Raw genomic sequence first — 17314 nt, forward strand, 5'->3', positions numbered from 1 at the left:
TAGGCCATTCCTACACTGCATGCCATTGAGATCCAGAAGATTCATTGTTCTTTATTCCCATCTAGCACAGCATGGGTGATTTTGATAGCCATAATGATGTAGGCTAGATTGGGCCAATGGTATATACTCTGTGCTGACCAGTAATAAAACATATTTAACTGTTTGAACTTCTGTATTTATGAAGATCTTTTATGTGTCTTTTTAAGTTATGAATCTGATTTCTCTGATGTTTACACAGTCATATCAAGAACTCTAGGTAAAGTTTATGGCTTTTCAAAATGCTGAATTGAACTTTATATGATCTTGGTTTTGTGGGATATTCTTAATGTTTAGTAAAGGTTTTCTTTATGCAAAAAAATAGTTGCTTTTAAGTTGTGCTGCTCTATATCCACAGATTGCTGACTTCAAGTAATTTTGTATTATTGTCATGGTAATTCTTGTATAGTGTGTATATATATATAAAAATACAGCTTATAAATTCTATCTTTGACACAGTCTGTCTTGAAAATACACAGAAAAAATACATACCTTTGTGTCCAGCAAATTAATTCTGAACTATTTTAAGTTAATGTGGAACAATGCATTGAACTCTATTTTACTTTCTTGCAATGTACACATTATGCTATTAGTAGATTTGTACCAGTAAGGTAACTGAACTATCAGTATTTAGGATCTGTATTGTACTAGAAACAGTTATTCATGTTAAAAAACAACTTCCTAGATGTCAAACTTCAGGTTGAACAATATATCATCAACAAAACATAAATTTGGCATGGATCAGGTCCTTATCAGACCTGCATATCTAAGATTTGAGAAAGATGTATTCCGTATGTAAAAACAGACGAAGTTCTTCTGTAATACAACGTGTCCCAAAATAGATCTTGTTATTTTGAATCAAGTGGTGTTGAAGTTCTTGAGATTTTACAGTCTCAGTATTAAACCAATTTGATATCAGGATCAAGAGTCAGCCACTGTTTTTATATATTCAATTGAAGTCAAATTGGGGTTTTCTAAATGTTGGAATAACAACTTCCTTTTTTTTTTTTGATAAAAATATGTTTACAGTGTATGTTGAGAGATAGCATTTTACCACTCAGTGAATGCAAAAGTAAAACGTTCATGTCCCTTTGCAATGCAGAATAAGGACTGAGAACTTTAAAATACATGCTGCAACATCTTTAGCATTCTGTAAGAAAAAGTTCTGCAGTTGAAGGTAGTGTAGAATTTCTAATCTCTAAAATACTGGTTTAGGTACCTACACTGGGACTGTATTTCTGACATTATTTAGCATGTGCTCAGATTCTTAAGAGCTTCTATTGCATACTTATAACTTTCTTTTTATAGTGATTCCAAAATTAGATGCATTAAAAAAAAAAATGCCATCATCTTATTCTAGCTTGGTCTGGAATGAGCCAGCCTTCCCTGTGGTCTGTTTATCAGCCTGGCTGTCTGAGTGAGATTAAGAGTCAGTTACTGTCTGGTGCACCGCTAGTTTGCTGTTGTAGATGATTAGTTGAAGTTCTGTAGGTCATCTGGCCTTCAGTTGGAGCATTCCCTAATTTTCCATTATCTACTGCAGAATTGAAGAGACGTGGCGGCTGTGGCAAAAGTTTTTGGATGACTACTCTAGATTTGAAGACTGGCTAAAAGCCTCTGAGAGGACAGCTGCTTTCCCGAGCTCCTCTGGTGTACTTTACACCATTGCTAAGGAAGAACTGAAGAAATTTGAGGTGATTTTATAATAGTCAAAATTTAATATCTACTGATCACATTACAGCATCCTTCTGGTTGTTCTTCCTTCCCATATACAAGTCACTCAGCAGAGACACTGTATTAATATAGCAGAGTTGATGATTTTGTAGATGCCTTCAGTGGCAGGTTTCTAGGATGAAAAAACAGTGGAACGTGGCAACTGAAAATGTTAATAAATCAATCTACTTTCATGTGGTGTTTGTTCACCAAAGCTAGATTTCTCACCTTTTTTATTTCTGCAGTATTTTAATATGTCCAGTCAGTAGGTGCTCCAGAGCATTCATAAATCTCCCTTCACCAAGTATCTCTTCAAATGCATGCTGCATGTTTTAGATTTTGCTGTGATTTTATCCTTCCTCTTCTTTCTGTAACTCTCTGAAACCAGCCCTCTGAACTATTTTCCGGTTTCGTATAATGGACAATGTCCCCTTTTTCAATCCTTATACCTGAAACTCATGTTCATGCAAGTATTGTTATATGTTCACATGGTGTCCCACTGTCTCATCCCACACTGTGGGTTACAAGGGGGGTGAACCTTTTGAATTCCCTGAGAGCCTGCATACCGGTTCAAGAGCTGGTCTCTGCTCGGCAGAGCTGCAGGGCAGGCAGAGTCACCACAATGACTCAGAGGAACAATTGTGCTGGTGACTTTATTAACTGACCACTTTAGTAAGTGAATGGAGACAATTTGGCAACAATCAACTGATAACCATCCGGGGAACAAATAAAGGCACTTTGGCGATGAGACCTGTCAATGATCAACTGATCGCAATTCACCTCCTACAAAACTTATACACGTGAATATATGTAAGAAAGAGAGAGACAGAGCGGAAAGAGGAAAGAGAAAAGAGAGGAGGAGGGCATAGGAAAAGGGGAGTCACCACCCTTGGATCCCACGTTGTCGCAGAATAGCCAGCTTGGTCCATCGGTGAGAGGTCAACAAAGACACATGTGGGGTATTGCCTTTATATAGTCTTTTTTACACATGCGCAGTAGGTTGTTCCAGAAGGTTCTCATTTTCTCTGGCTTGCACCTGTGCAGTTAGGCAACTTCTGTCTCTGGGCAACAACAGGAGGGAGGGGGAGAGAAACGGCCCACCACCCCACCTCCACAGAGCTCGCTCTGCTTTTACCCCACAGGGCATCCTACTCGAGTTGTTTGAGACATCCTCTTTATAAACAGTTGCTTGTTTATGAACAGTTTGTGACACCCCCGTGACTTAAAAGTTAAGTGCATGCTTCAAAACTGACAAGCTGTCACTTCAGTCAACGGTTAAGAGCTTGTTACATAACTCCCTAGTGTCTACTACAATGTGATGGATGGCTTGTCTCATAATTACAATGGAGTGTATACCTGTGTGTAAAGCACACGCACACACACATGGTATGGCTAGTCACAGGTGAAAATCTTTTGCTCAGTTTCATATTTGCAAGGAGTATATCAAGATGAGAGAGAAAAATAATTCTGAAGAAAGAACAAATGGTTTAGGCAATTCTGTAAACAGTCAGGTGCTGCAAAGTATTTGCTGTGAAGAAATGTAAATTTTAAACAACGTCTAAGACCAGTTAATACTTTTTGGTTTAACAATTAATTCAAAAATTCTGAATGTACTGGCCAGGTTTTGTTGTTAAACACTGCCAGACTTCATTATGGTGAGGTAGGTGGCCATAGTATAAAAATGTTTGCTGGACACAAGTACTCTGTCTTAGACCTCCTTCCCATTGTCCCTTTATTCAGTGATCAGGATCTAAATCTCTTGTTTAATGAGTCTCTGTATGAGAGCAGTACCAAAAGTATCTTGGCTGTCTTTGATTTTTACAGCTGATCTGACTTTGCCCAAAGTCTGTTTCATTGAACCTCAGCCTTTATGGTGACCTTTCCTCTCCTGCAGAGTTGTGGAAATTTTACTGTCTACAGAATGTCAGCAGGAACTAGCTGTGAAGAGAACAGTTTAGCAGCCTCTCCAGAAACCTGCTTTCCCTGGGTTTGGTTCTTTCTCTTTTTTTTTCTTTTTTTTTCTTTTTTTTTTTTTTTCTGAGCACCTAGCTTTTTCACCTGCCAAAAAGCAGGAATGCCAGCAACAAAAGTTGCGGTGTTCAAATTCAGCAGAATTCAGCAGAATTCAGCAGCTTCACTGTGAAGTTAGTATAAAGTCAGCCACATATACATACTAATTGAAGCAGGTTTCTGCTTTAACTAGACATTTTTTTCTAATTTTTCCCCCCTATATCTGCAGTTGAATTTGACACACACACACACACACACACACCCCCAAAAAAAAGCAAGTAACAAAACAAACAAACAAAAGCTCAGCAGACCATGTAAGAACTTTTCAGTTCCTGAGCACAGAGGTCAGAGATGGCTCTCACTGACTTCACTGTGCAAAATCAAACTCCTTCCTCTGCAGTAGTTTATGGAGAAGTGAAAAGAGGTTACAGCAAGGAACACAATAGAGGAATTCTTGTGCAGCTGAACTGAAAAAATGGAAGACAGATACACAGCTGTTCTTTTGCTGAACAAGGCTTGGCAACAGGTGAAACAACAACTGCACACTTTTAGATTTCATGATACTAGCAAATATAGTTGGATTTGTGCCTCTGACATTAGAATTGACTCCCTGTGCAATTTTAAGCAAATTCAGTTCTACTGAGCCTTTTGCTCCAGTTGCAAGCCCATTTGCTCCTGTTGGTTGTCCCCTACCCAATTTGATGGCCATTTAATGAAAGGAGTAGTTATATTGAGAGGACTCTACAGACTTTTATCTCTTTTTCTTTTTTCAAACCAGCTTCTTTTCTCTCTGGTATTACAGCAGAAATGTGCTTATTTCATTTTTAGCTTTGACTGGTACAATATGAAGAGTATATGTTATGTAGAAATCTCATGTGTTAGCTGATTTTAATGAAAATTTCTGTACAGAAGTGTATTACCTATCAGGCTTCTCCAGTCCTTAATAAGGGTGGTGTCTAGCTTGGGGAGAGATTGACTGTTTATTTGCATTGTGAGGAATATCAGAGAGCAAGTTCGTAGAACTACAGTGGGAACCAAAACCTACTTGTATTCAAAAGAGAGCTGGTGTGGTCTCTGTTTTTAAGTCTTCCTTTGATTGATTGCTTTTATGTTTCCATGACAACATAAAAACGAGTAGTTTTAAAAAATATATTCATTTCTTTTTTATTATTTTTGGAGGGATTAATTCAGTCAGATTCTTACAAGATGCTTTCTCCAAATTGCTTTGTGATTGCTGATCACAACATGGAACTCATGGGCTAAGTCACCTGCTGTTTCTGCTCCTCAGCTGGGTGACTGAGGCTTTTATAATAGTAGAGGAAGCACGAAAAGTACATGGTGCAGACACTTGCCCAGGCCTAAGTTGGTATGGATGTTCATGAAATTTTCGTTCCATGAAGGTTTTAAGACAAAACTCACTTGCATACCAGCATACTGAAGATAAAGAGATGATTCCTTCGGTACCATTTTTCACTATTTTTGGTAAAACTCAGAATAAACAATTGCTCAAATCTCTCCAATGTTTGCACTTCAGCAAATTCAGTATGCATAAGGAAATCCAGTGAAGCCACAGGAATCTTGGATTTCAGTTCATTTTTAAAAAAAAATGTTTCATATTCACTGTTTGTGTTTCTGTCCTCAAATACAAAGACATATGATTGAGTAGAAAGGGGAGTCTATTTTTTTTGTGCTGATTTTGCTATTGTAACGGGTATTCATGTTGCAATTTCTCATGCAGTGGACTATGTCAGTTTTGTAAACATTTTTCTTTTTTTTGCTCATCTTAATCATAAGACAGCCTCTCAATAGGATAGCCTTCAGGGGGTGTCTGCATCCATAGCGAAATCTATCAGCTAACACAAGTCAGAGAGTAGATATAGGGTCAAAATAAAGGGAGAGACTTGTATATGCACCCTGATTTCAATAATTCAAAATCTGATGGTGTCTTTTGTTCATAATTGCTTTAGGCCTTCCAGAGACAAGTGCATGAAAGTCTGACTCAGCTGGAACTGATCAATAAACAATATCGCCGCCTGGCCCGAGAGAACCGCACTGACTCTGACTGCAGCCTCAAACAGATGGTTCATGAGGGGAATCAGAGATGGGACAACTTACAAAAGCGAGTTACCTCCATCCTGCGCAGGCTAAAAGTATTTTTCCATTTTTAAGCCCTTCAGTTTCACTGCTATACTTATGAATCAGGAGTACTCCAGAAGCTTCCAATTTAATGCATTTGCATAGTTGTTTTGAGGGGATTTTTACCTTTGGAAGAGGAAGGGAGCTTATCTGTTCACTTTGTCTGAGGTAACCAAAGCATGAAGTCTGCAGGGAAATGCTTGGTGACCTCAAACACTACCTCCTTCATAGAAGATAACTCTCATAGGTCAGCTAATTGCAACTGTAGATGATGTTACTGAAAAAGGAACCTTAGAAAGCATGTAGGAAATGAAAGAAGAAGGTGTGCTGAGTTTAGGTTGGGTTTGAAGGGCATGAAACCCATTTCTTCAGAGAACCACTATTGCTAGGGTCTTTTGGGTTATTTGGTCATTTCATGCCACTCCATTTTCTACCCCCCAGCATTTTATTGGCCAGCGTGAGGAGTTTGAGACAGCACGTGATAGCATCTTGGTATGGCTAACAGAAATGGACCTGCAGCTGACCAACATTGAGCATTTCTCAGAGTGTGATGTCCAAGCAAAGATAAAGCAACTTAAGGTAAAGAATGATTGAATGGTAACAGGAGGAGGGATGAGAGAAGGGATAAAAACATTCAGGGTGGGAAAAGAATTTAAGAAACATTATGCAAAAATGTAGCTGGATACAGTCCCTTACTTGTAGGCTGAGACTTCAACCTCCAAAGTTATGGGCTATGTCAGGTTTCAATATGTGCTTTTCTGCCAGAGTGGAAAATCTTTGAACGGTGAAAAATTTAAAAAAAAAAACCAAGGGTGATAGTCTCCATTCCCTAATCAAAAGAGGAAATGTTGATAAAAATTATTAATGTCAAGTTCCCATTATTACTGACACCTAAGAATTACTATATTTGTCAACCATTTCTGCATAAGACAAATCATTATCTGGAGAGAAAAATATCAAATATCATGTTATCCAAAATTCCAGTGTGGTAGCTTTAGCATCTGTGTTCATTCTAGACATTTGGTCATGGGCATGGCTTGTTTAGAGAATAGCTTTCTTTCCAAATACAACAAGTGAGGAATGAGATGGTAAACCATGAAGTATCACTGCTTTTGGCTGGAAAGACTATGGAATGCTAAATTTAATTGCTCATTGTTGCTCATGCCAATATTTGTAAAGATCCCTGTTTGTTACCCTCACCATTCTTGCTGAAAAACCCTAAGACTTGCATCCTTAATAACTTAGGTAGTTATAATGTTGATTTCATTAATAAAGCATGGGCTTCTCTTTTATGCAGGCTTTCCAGCAAGAAATTTCACTGAACAACAACAAAATTGAGCAGATAATTGTGCAGGGTGAGCAGCTCATTGAGAAGAGTGAGCCCATAGATGCAGCTGTCATTGAAGAAGAACTAGATGAGCTGCGTCGTTACTGTCAAGAGGTCTTTGGACGTGTGGAACGCTATCACAAGAAACTCATCCGCCTTCCTGTGTGTATACTTACATACATACCTACTTGTTTGGTTTGTTGCCATTTCACAAGTGTGAGAATGAGAAGAGAGATGTTGAAATGAACTAACATGAAACTTCTGTAACTTTCAAAAAATCCTGTGGTTTAATTTTATTACAACCCTGACCTTCTGCCTCCCTTCATTATATGCTATTTATGTCCTGTTCAGAGAGCAAACTTGCCAGATCTGGAATTTTTGTAAATCATCATGAAAATCCATGCACTGGAGATTTATAAAACTTTATTAATGGGGATAGCAGTGTGGGACTGGTAATAAGAACATCTTCCTGCTCTGTCTGATAGTTTTCTTCAGCAGGTTATTGAGTTCTGTTTTGTTTAAAAAACAATGATAGAATGATTCTCCCCATCAGAAGAGACAGAAATTTCTCTCCAGAAATGGACACACAGCTGAACAAGTGAGAGCAAAATGATTTTTTGGTAGCCCAAGTCCTACTGAAGGAAAGGAACAAAACCCAGGGTTTTCAAAATAGGAAGAAATATAATGAGAGATTACTTGATTCCAGAGTTTTCTCTAAATTCATGTCTGAATTACAGTGACATCAGTAAAGTCTGAAGACATTTGCTTGATGTGAGACTTTGTGGTGCCTTAAGTAATTAAAATGAGCTGGCATTATGAACTTTTTGTTGCTTTGGCTTTTTAGTGCACCTTAAAATAATGAAGAAGTGCAGACAAATGAAAAATGGAAATCGATGTGACTGTTGCCTAATGCTACTTTATTTCACTGACCCAGGCTGACCATGCAGTACCTCTGCACATTTCATTGAAGGTTCTGTTTGCATTATGCTTCTAGCTGACAGATGACGAACACGACCTCTCTGACAGAGAGGTGGATCTGGATGAATCAGCAGATCTCTCTGACATACACTGGCACGACAAATCTGCGGACAGCGTTCTCTCCCCGCACCCCTCTTCCAACCTTTCGCTGCCTCTTTCCCAGCCGGTGAGAAGCGAGCGATCAGGGCGAGATACTCCTGCGAGCGTGGACTCCATTCCCCTGGAGTGGGATCATGACTACGACCTTAGCAGAGACCTGGAGACAGCTGTTTCACAGGCACTGCACTCTGAGGAAGAAGATGGAGGACAAGAGAAGGACTTCTACCTGAGAGGAGCAGCTGGTATAGCAGGTATGGTGGCAAAATGTGTGTCCTGCTATTCCCTAGTAAAAAGAAGCAAATGTTACATGTGTGATTGCTTGGCCAAGATGCTCATGGAAAAGCAAAATCTTCAGGGGCTATTTAAAATAAACAGCTTTCCCTAAGTGATCCCAGTGGCCTTCTGGCATTAGACACAGTGATGGAGATTCCTGGGTGACTACAGCCTTGGAAAATCGCAAAAGCATATATGATATGGCAGGGAATTGGCTGTGTCTCTGTGTTTGTGGCCTGCCAGATGGAGTATGTCATCTGCAACAGCAATGTGTCGTAAGTTATTCTGACTAGAAGAAACTATACTGGATATGTCAAGAAGTGCAAAACAAACTGATGAAGAAATGCTGTGGGAGAGATCCACAAACAAAATCATCAAGTGCTTAAGTAAATCTTAACTCAGTCCTTACCCAGGCAAGACTCCAGCAACTGAGTGTTAGCCTGAGGTGGGATCTTGGGTCTTGCTTTCCAGTGAAGTTGGAAATCCTTTCTAAGTGTGTGTGCTTTGTGTAACAAATCTTAACGAGTGAAAGTGCCCAAATGCAGCCAGTTCTGGGGGAAGACATACTGGTATATTTATACTCTGATCTTCTGGCTGTTTTTTGCTTTCCAGATCATTGCTCTGAAAAGAGTCAGGTTTGCCTCGATATTAAGAGACTTTCTAGCAGGCTCCCTGTGTTTCAGTCTTCACCTTTTTTCCTTCTCCAGAAAGGATGTTTGCTATTGGAACCATTTATATATTCCATCCTATGAAAAGGACTCCTGCTGTGAGGAGACAGCCATTGCTGAACAGTCGATTTAGACTGTGCTTTTATTTTTTCAGATGTAGAGATCCCTGAAACTCTTGAGGCCTATGTAACACTCACAGAAAACGCACTCAAAAATCTCTCTGGTAGGCATCAAAAAAGACTAAGCATAGCCAGATGCAAATACCACAGTGCACAAGCATAATTTCTTTCTCTTCTCTTAGCACCTGCTATACTTTTCACAACTTACAAGATAAATATTTCTTACATGGCAGCATTGGCATGTTAATGTAGAAGTATCCTGCTTTACTACTTGTACTTAAAGGCATTATTAGGTGCATGGATGAAACAATAATGTTTGAAGTATTGGCCCTCCCACCTCAGCTAACTAGACTAAACTGATCAGTAGGTTACTCTGGTCTTTATTCTCTGGAGTCCCTCAACAGGACTTAATACTTTGTTGTGCCTCTGAGAGAAGAGTGGTTTCTACAAACATTAAGATGAAAAGATACAGAGCAAAATGTAATTGTTCAGATTTGCATTTATTTTTTTAACAAAGCCACAGCTTGGATTATTACTTAGATATTATTACTTAGATACAAACTTTTAAACAGTGCCAAGGTGAAGACTACTGGACTACAGTAGTAGTCTACTATCTTTATCTTAGTCTTCTATATTGGAAGGTGATTTTTTTTTATGTTGCATTTTTTACACAAGATTAAGCCTACTGTTTCATTTGCTCGGTGACTCAGAGGGTTTAGATGCACTTACAAATAACTTTTCTCTTGATTTCAGTTTTTCTCTTTTGAAATAATGACTTCATTGCAAATTTGAAATAGCAAGCATTTAAAATCTCAGCATTTGTGGCACTGACATCAGGTTCACTGTCCATTTTTATTTTTTCCCCAAATCAGTGAAATAATATTATGGTTGATTAAGAGTATAAATAATAGCAGTACATATAGAAAAATGTGTGTAATTTTCTGACCTGTGAAAGTTTTGAAAGTAGTGAGGGAAAAGTCATATTGAGCACTTAGTTCTGTCTATTTGGGGTGAGGCAGTGTTTTATTTGAAAAAAGATTAACCATCCAAGAGGCTCCATTTTCTGCAATTACGTGGACAGAAGCCTCCCCTTCTCTATGCATGTTTTTAATTGTGTTTTTATAAATAAATTCAAACTGTCTTTGTAAACAGATGAAAATCAGGCACAGTGATAGAATATGGATAAGAGAGTTCTCATGTGGTCCTCTATGCTGCAGCCTGCTTCGGATTAGAATTGGCTGTAGCTAATTCATATCACAGAATTCAGCTGACCTCTGTAAGGAAAATACAAGTTAGTCCTGCTTCAGGTGTGAGTTCCAAATGGCTTGGATGAATAATACCATCTTGCAGATATGCTAAGCATAATTTTCTAAAACGCCTAATTGGAAAAATACTATAAATTTTGCTGCTTAGTGTGGTTGCCTAAGTCAGTCATGAACTACTTGCTGTGGGCTTTCAAAACAATCAGTCATCTATGAACCTTGAGAATATAGAACAGTATCGCTTAGAGTTTGTATACTGCTTTCAATCTTCAAAATTGTATACAAACAGAATCCTTTTGTGTAGATTGAAATTCCACTATTTTTTAGTGGAGAGAAGTAATACAAAGGGAAATGAGGAGAGATCAAATTTTAACATGGATTTGGATCAGGAGTTTGGGATACAAGGTTTTATTTGGGAGTGTTTGTGAAAGGGAGCAAGGCATTCTCCAAAATTAGTGAGGTTAGAGCACGCTTTGCCAAGAACTTTCCCCTTCAGAGAGGTGAGGAATTCTCTGAGGGAAAAGTCACTTCAGAATAGTCACCAAGCCTGCTTTAAACTGTGAACTCTTTGACAGTATGCTTATGGCAAGCATGTTCATTGATATAGTTGTCTGTCCTCTGAAGGTCGCTAATACCCTCTACTGTAACTAGTTACCACTTCGCTTTGACATTGTACCGCTCATGCTGCTGCAGTCACATTTCTCCTTTACTGTTTAATCTGGATAGTATTCCTGATATTTATTCTGCCTGGGCAAAAGATTAAAAAAAACTTTGGGAAAAATTTGGGTGACAGTCACTTTTTTGGTTTTGGTACAGGAGAACCTGGTGCCCTGGAAGCACATATCCGACAGCTGGACAAGGCATTAGACGCCAGTCGTTTTCAAATACAGCAAACAGAAAACATCATCCGCAGCAAAACACCTACAGGACCAGAGCTGGATTCCAGTTATAAAGGATATGTGCGTGTATTTTGGAGCACAAGTTTAATAAGCACTCCAAGCTTAGATTTGCTATTGAAAGAAATATAGTTGTTTCAACAAAGCAATTAGATATTACTTCTTCTCAGACTTATTCATATGGTTGCTACCCTTAACCACATGCTATTGTTGTTTGTTATGTAGTGTCTTTACAATAGCATAAGATCACAGGAACATGACTCTAAGGAATTCATTTTCCTGTCACATATTTGCAGATGTCCAAAAGTACTTTCTCACATGTGTTTTTATCCATCTAATGATGATATCCTTGTTTAAAATTCCTCTGCATCTAAAAGCAGTTTTTATAGCTTCATATACAGTATTCATCTTGCTGATGAATTATGTAATGATGATGAACTCATCATGTAAGCAAGGTTGCATATATGGAATTAAAAAGCTTTCTCAGAGAGGTTTTCTGCAAGAAAAATCTCCAAATCATTCAAATAATTTTATTACTGGGAGAATTGAAAGATTAGCTGCTTGGATGCATAGTAATATCTCCACACTTAAGTGTATTTTCTTTATCACATCTTCTAGTGTTTTTGCCATAGTGTCTTAACATTTAGAATAGATGTCACATAAAGTCCTTCTGCACAATTTGGCACAGTGTCACTGAGTTATTTCTATTTAGTCTGAATTTATGCCTTAAGCCTCTATTGTCTCCATATACATTTCTCTGATAATATCAAGACAGATTGTTAAAGTAATAGATTTTTATCTTCACTCTTAGACCTCCTTGTGAAGAATTTTGGAAGTTACATTGTAATTTGCATTTTCTGTGCAATTAGTCATGTACAGTGCATATTGAGGTGGGGTTTTTGTGTTTGTTAACCCAGATGAAGCTACTAGGTGAGTGCAGTGGAAGCATAGACTCAGTAAAAAGGCTTGGATATAAACTGAAGGAGGAAGAAGAAAAATTATCTGGACTTATTAACCTGAACAGTACTGAAACACAAACAGCTGGTAAGTAACATTTAGTTCTTTGATGGAAAGCAATTATGAAAAGTAGCAAACATGCAAAGTTTTTCTGAATAAACACTTGGTATTATTTATGGACATATATATTTACATGACTGTGTCTGTTACTATGTTCTGTTTAACATATCTTAATAGGAATAGTAAGTATTCCTTGTACATGCCCTGTAAAGAGATTAGGCATACAAATGCGTTTTAAGAACCCCTTCACATCATGAGACATAACCCTAAGCCTTTCAGAATGTCCCTGTGGATGCAGTGCATTTTTGTTGAATGTTTTCTGATGTAAAAAGGTTGTTTATATTGCTGTACAAAACACGTAAGTCAGCATTCATTTCTCCTAATATTAGCTTTCACTACAGAAATCTATATTCACCTGATAGAAGTATTCACTTGACTAATTTTAAGCATAGCTGTAGAACAGGAGGTATTGCACTGTAAAAACAAGGATTTGTTTCCAGAGACTATAAAGGCAACATCTCCATTCTTAGCTTGGCAAGATACGCTACCCATGCAGTTTATTTAACTTTGATTTTTTAGTTGATAAAATTATACAACTTGTCCTTCTGCCATAGCATCTCAAGATAACTAGCAAGAAGAAATAGACCCTAATTTATTTCTTTTCAGTGCAGGTATTTATCTAGTGCATCAGCAGTAGCTTAGGCAAATGCAGTGAGGTGTATTAAATTGTGATAGGTACAAATACCAATGAAAATAATGATAAATATGTGACTAGTTAGACATACTCATATTTCTTACCCAGTTTGCATTTATGCTCATTTATGATGTCTTTATACCAGCATAACCTGGTTTAGACCTGCATGTATCAACTTAATTCTGTTCATAGAAGTCTGACATTAGAAAGTGGTAAAATTGCCTGCTGCCTGGAATCATCAAGATTCTTCATTCTTTCTCTCCAACATCACGTTCTTCAATCTAATTTAGTTTTCAGTGTGGTGTTTTGTGGGTTAGGGTTTTTTGGGGTTTATGGAGCATTTTCTTTTGTTCTGCACAGGATTCAATTGATGCAATTGTGTGTGTGGCTAGTGGTTTTTTGGCTTTTGTTGAATTTGATGTTTATCATTTCAGGTGTAATTGACCGATGGGAATTAATCCAGGCTCAAGCTCTAAGCAAGGAGCTGAGGATGAAGCAGAACCTTCAGCAATGGCAGCAGTTTAACTCTGACCTTAATAGCGTTTGGGCTTGGCTCGGACAAACTGAAGAGGAACTGGAGAAGCTCCACCACCTTGATCTCAGCACTGACATACAAACTATTGAGCTCAGAATCAAAAAACTGAAAGTGAGTTTTATTTCTCTTTTTCATGAGTTACCTTGTAAACAGACCTGAGTGCAAGAGATACATTGAAAAGGTTGCCAATAGTTGCAGCTGGTTTGCTCCATTCTGCACATAGCAGGCTACTGCTGATAACAGAAGTAACTTGGAAAGTGATTTTATGAATCACCTTTTGGCAGAAAAATGTACCACTGGCATTTCCTATATAATCCAAATGAATTTTTGAAATAATAATTCTGTGGCAATGCTGTAATTCCATAATGTACAGATAATTCCTGATGTCAGCTAAACTGATGAAAGAAAAAAAAAAAAAAGCCAAGTTAAATCAAATCTCTTCTAGTCCAACTGGTAACACAATAGCTACTTTTAAAGAAATGCCTCACTGGGACATACTACTTTGTGTGGAGGAAGGAGAGAGTGCCCAAAGGGGTTGTAGCCTATCCATTGCTATAACCAGTGCAACATAGGAAAAATTTGGTGTCACTTTGCAATATTCCTGTTTCTTCTTCTGACATCTCAGATGCATCAGGATCTGAATGCTGCCTTTGTGATCTCTTCTGGATGTTTTACAGCTATAAAGATCTGCAAATATGATGGTCTACAACTTCACATTCAGTTATTAGCACCTTATAAGCTTAGGCACAAAAATGTGGGAGCCAATGTCAAAATGCACTGTGCTCCATGCTAAGAATGAGGTGGACAGATAGTAAGACTGTTTCCAGCAGTGATCCACTAAAGCATATTAATGCTGATCTTCACTGTAATACAAATATAGCTGCCATAAGTACTACAAAGGTCACTGTGACATGGGGCTTTTAAGTAAATGCTGTAAAGTAGGTGGAAGAGGGGGCATTTCTTAAGAATCATGTTCTTATCTCACCCGCTCTTGGAAAGCCCATTAGTGCCCTCCAAACCAAAAGAGGTGGGGTTTCTTTTGTGGCTTCCAATGTAAACAAATCAGTTTTTATACATGTCCTGCTTCTATAAATTGGAGTAAGTTGTTTATACTCTTTGTATGTTTTCTTTTCCCTCAGTAAAAGCTTTTATTTTAAAATACTGTTGACAGCAGTTTCCACTTGAAAACATGTTGGGTTTTATGTTTATCAGCAAAACTGAAAAGTGAGGGCAAAAGTTTTATTGTGAACTAAAGTAAAATTGTCCTACATCTCTAAATTTTGTTGGGCCTGCTCCATGTTTAAAATGTCTGAAACATGAGCCAGATCTTTAAAATTCAACTATGACTTCAGGCTTTTAAGACTTTACAAGTTTAGTTGGCTTGTTCTAGTTTATGCTTATAGTACAATTTTAGTAGATTAGTTAAAGAGTGAACATTTGCAGAGTCACAAAGATTTTTGTGCACAGAAATCTCCTATCCAGAGTAAAGAGACTGTTACAGTAAGGTACTATTCTGCAGTTGCTGATAGCAAATCACTGCATTCTTGTGGTGCCTTCTCTACGTGGTTCTTCTGAAAGTCACATGTTTTACCAATTTCCATCCTTTCTTCCCCCATCCCACTTTGTCTTATCATCAAGGAGCTGCAGAAAGCAATTGATAACCGCAAAGCGATCATCTTATCCATCAATCTGTGCAGCTCAGAGTTCACTCAGTCTGACAGTGAGGAGAGCAAGAAGCTTCAAGAGCGCCTGTCTCAGATGAATGTGCGCTGGGACCACGTATGCAGTATGATCGAAGAGTGGCGCTGCTCATTGCAGGATGCATTAATGCAATGCCAGGTCTGTATTGTGCTTATTTTAAATTGTCAACATCCCACATATCAAAAATGTAAACCATATTGTTATCTGGTGTGCTCATTATCCAGTCTGAAACTTGGCCATGCAAGCCAAAATACAGCTTCAGTATGTGTTTTCTGAAAGATACACCTGCACTATGCTGAAGTATGTATTTCTAGCCCAAGATTTTCTAAGTTTGTCACCTCTGAAATAGTATTCTAATATACTGTTCTACACTTCCTTGTAAGTTATGTTGTTTAGCCAGTACGACCTATCATAGAATAAACTAAAAACCTAAATTTGATTGGAATTTTCTGCTACGCTATTAAAATCATCACTCATCGCTTGCAGGATTTCCATGAAATGAGCCATGGTTTGCTGCTTTGGTTAGAGAATATTGACAGAAGAAAAAATGAAATTGTGCCCATCAATCCAAACCTGGATCCGGAAACGCTGCAGGATCATCACAGACTTCTAATGGTAGTCTATAATCACCTCTTTCTCTCCCAAAACACATCATCAGAAAAATACCTCACCAGTTTTATCTTTCTCTTCAAGGGTTAGCATTGTACATTGCATGCTAACATTCAACTGTGGGACCAATATCAGTAACTACTTTGGTAGGGAACACTACTCACTTCCATTAGTAGCATAACTTGTGTTTTAAAATCTCAGGCAACTGCTACGCTGCTGTCCATTTCATAGATTTCAAATGTCCACTTTTGTGAGTTTTAGCTTTTTTCCTCTTTTTTTAACCTTCATTAAAAAACTTTGGTGCTTGCCTTGGCAACAGCAAATCAGACGTGAACTGCTGGAGTCTCAGTTGAAGGTGGCGTCACTGCAAGATATGTCCTGCCAATTGCTAGTCAATGCTGAAGGCAAGGACTGTCTTGAAGCCAAAGAAAAGGTGCATGTCATTGGAAACAGACTGAAGCTTCTCTTGAAAGATGTCATACGTCATATTAAAGACCTAGAGAAAATTCTAGACATTTCAAGTAGTCAGCTGGTAAGTCACGTCGTCTTTCTTGCTGTTTGTTGGGCACGTTTCCCACTGTTTTGACCGTCTTTCTCTGATCAGTGCTGTTGGCTGCACTGTTTCTATTGTTTGCAGTACTTATCAAGATGGTACACATGTAATCTTGAATATCATAAAGTAATCTTACACTACACTTCATAATGTAAACATCTCTTTTGTGATATGGTGGGGTTTTTAATCCACTATTTTTTTGCTATTTGGTGTAGCAATAAGTATTGAACACCTTGGTTTTTTTCTCCTTCCATTACTGATTCAGCCAACTGGCAAAGTATATGAGATAATTATTCTAGTTGCACTACTGAAAATTATAGTGTGTCAGTTTCTACTGGAAAGGAAGATAATGCTCACTCTGTCAAAGCGGAAAAAAAAAAGCATAAAATAAATTCTGTAATAGGCTAATAAATCTCTCATAGAGCCTTCTGAGCTCTGAGCTGTGCTCCAAATCTTTTCAAACTATCATGTGTCTCAGGGTATTTGAGAGGGAGTTATGCATACATCTTCGCCAACAGTGGCAAGTATAAAGTAAAGATTTCAAGGTTCTCCTTTAGTTAACTTTTTTTAAAGTCTTGGATAAGCAGAGTGCATAAGGCATGGGAACTCAGATCTTCCCTCCTTCTAATGAATTTCTGCCTGTTTAAGTAAATCTTGGTGGTACCAACCTCTTCTTGTAATTAAAGGC

At 38.0% G+C, this 17314-nt stretch overlaps 1 protein-coding gene across 18 annotated transcripts in view; it reads left to right on the forward strand.

Moving 5' to 3' along the window:
- Positions 1-17314, forward strand: part of SYNE1 (spectrin repeat containing nuclear envelope protein 1) — a 322241-nt gene that overhangs the window by 294027 nt on the left and 10900 nt on the right. For 13 of the 18 annotated variants that reach the window (XM_074862820.1, XM_074862818.1, XM_074862830.1 and 10 more), the window contains 12 exons: positions 1580-1730; positions 5727-5909; positions 6337-6474; positions 7193-7384; positions 8217-8550; positions 9395-9463; positions 11438-11580; positions 12435-12561; positions 13663-13874; positions 15402-15602; positions 15951-16079; positions 16393-16605. In XM_074862820.1, the coding sequence (XP_074718921.1) occupies positions 1580-1730; positions 5727-5909; positions 6337-6474; positions 7193-7384; positions 8217-8550; positions 9395-9463; positions 11438-11580; positions 12435-12561; positions 13663-13874; positions 15402-15602; positions 15951-16079; positions 16393-16605 (2092 nt within the window). The remainder of the gene's footprint in view (positions 1-1579; positions 1731-5726; positions 5910-6336; positions 6475-7192; positions 7385-8216; positions 8551-9394; positions 9464-11437; positions 11581-12434; positions 12562-13662; positions 13875-15401; positions 15603-15950; positions 16080-16392; positions 16606-17314) is intronic. The other 5 variants (XM_074862827.1, XM_074862831.1, XM_074862828.1 and 2 more) reach the window with 1 other exon arrangement.

Source organism: Strix uralensis, chromosome 3, assembly GCF_047716275.1.
Source record: "Strix uralensis isolate ZFMK-TIS-50842 chromosome 3, bStrUra1, whole genome shotgun sequence".
Lineage (NCBI taxonomy): Eukaryota > Metazoa > Chordata > Aves > Strigiformes > Strigidae > Strix > Strix uralensis.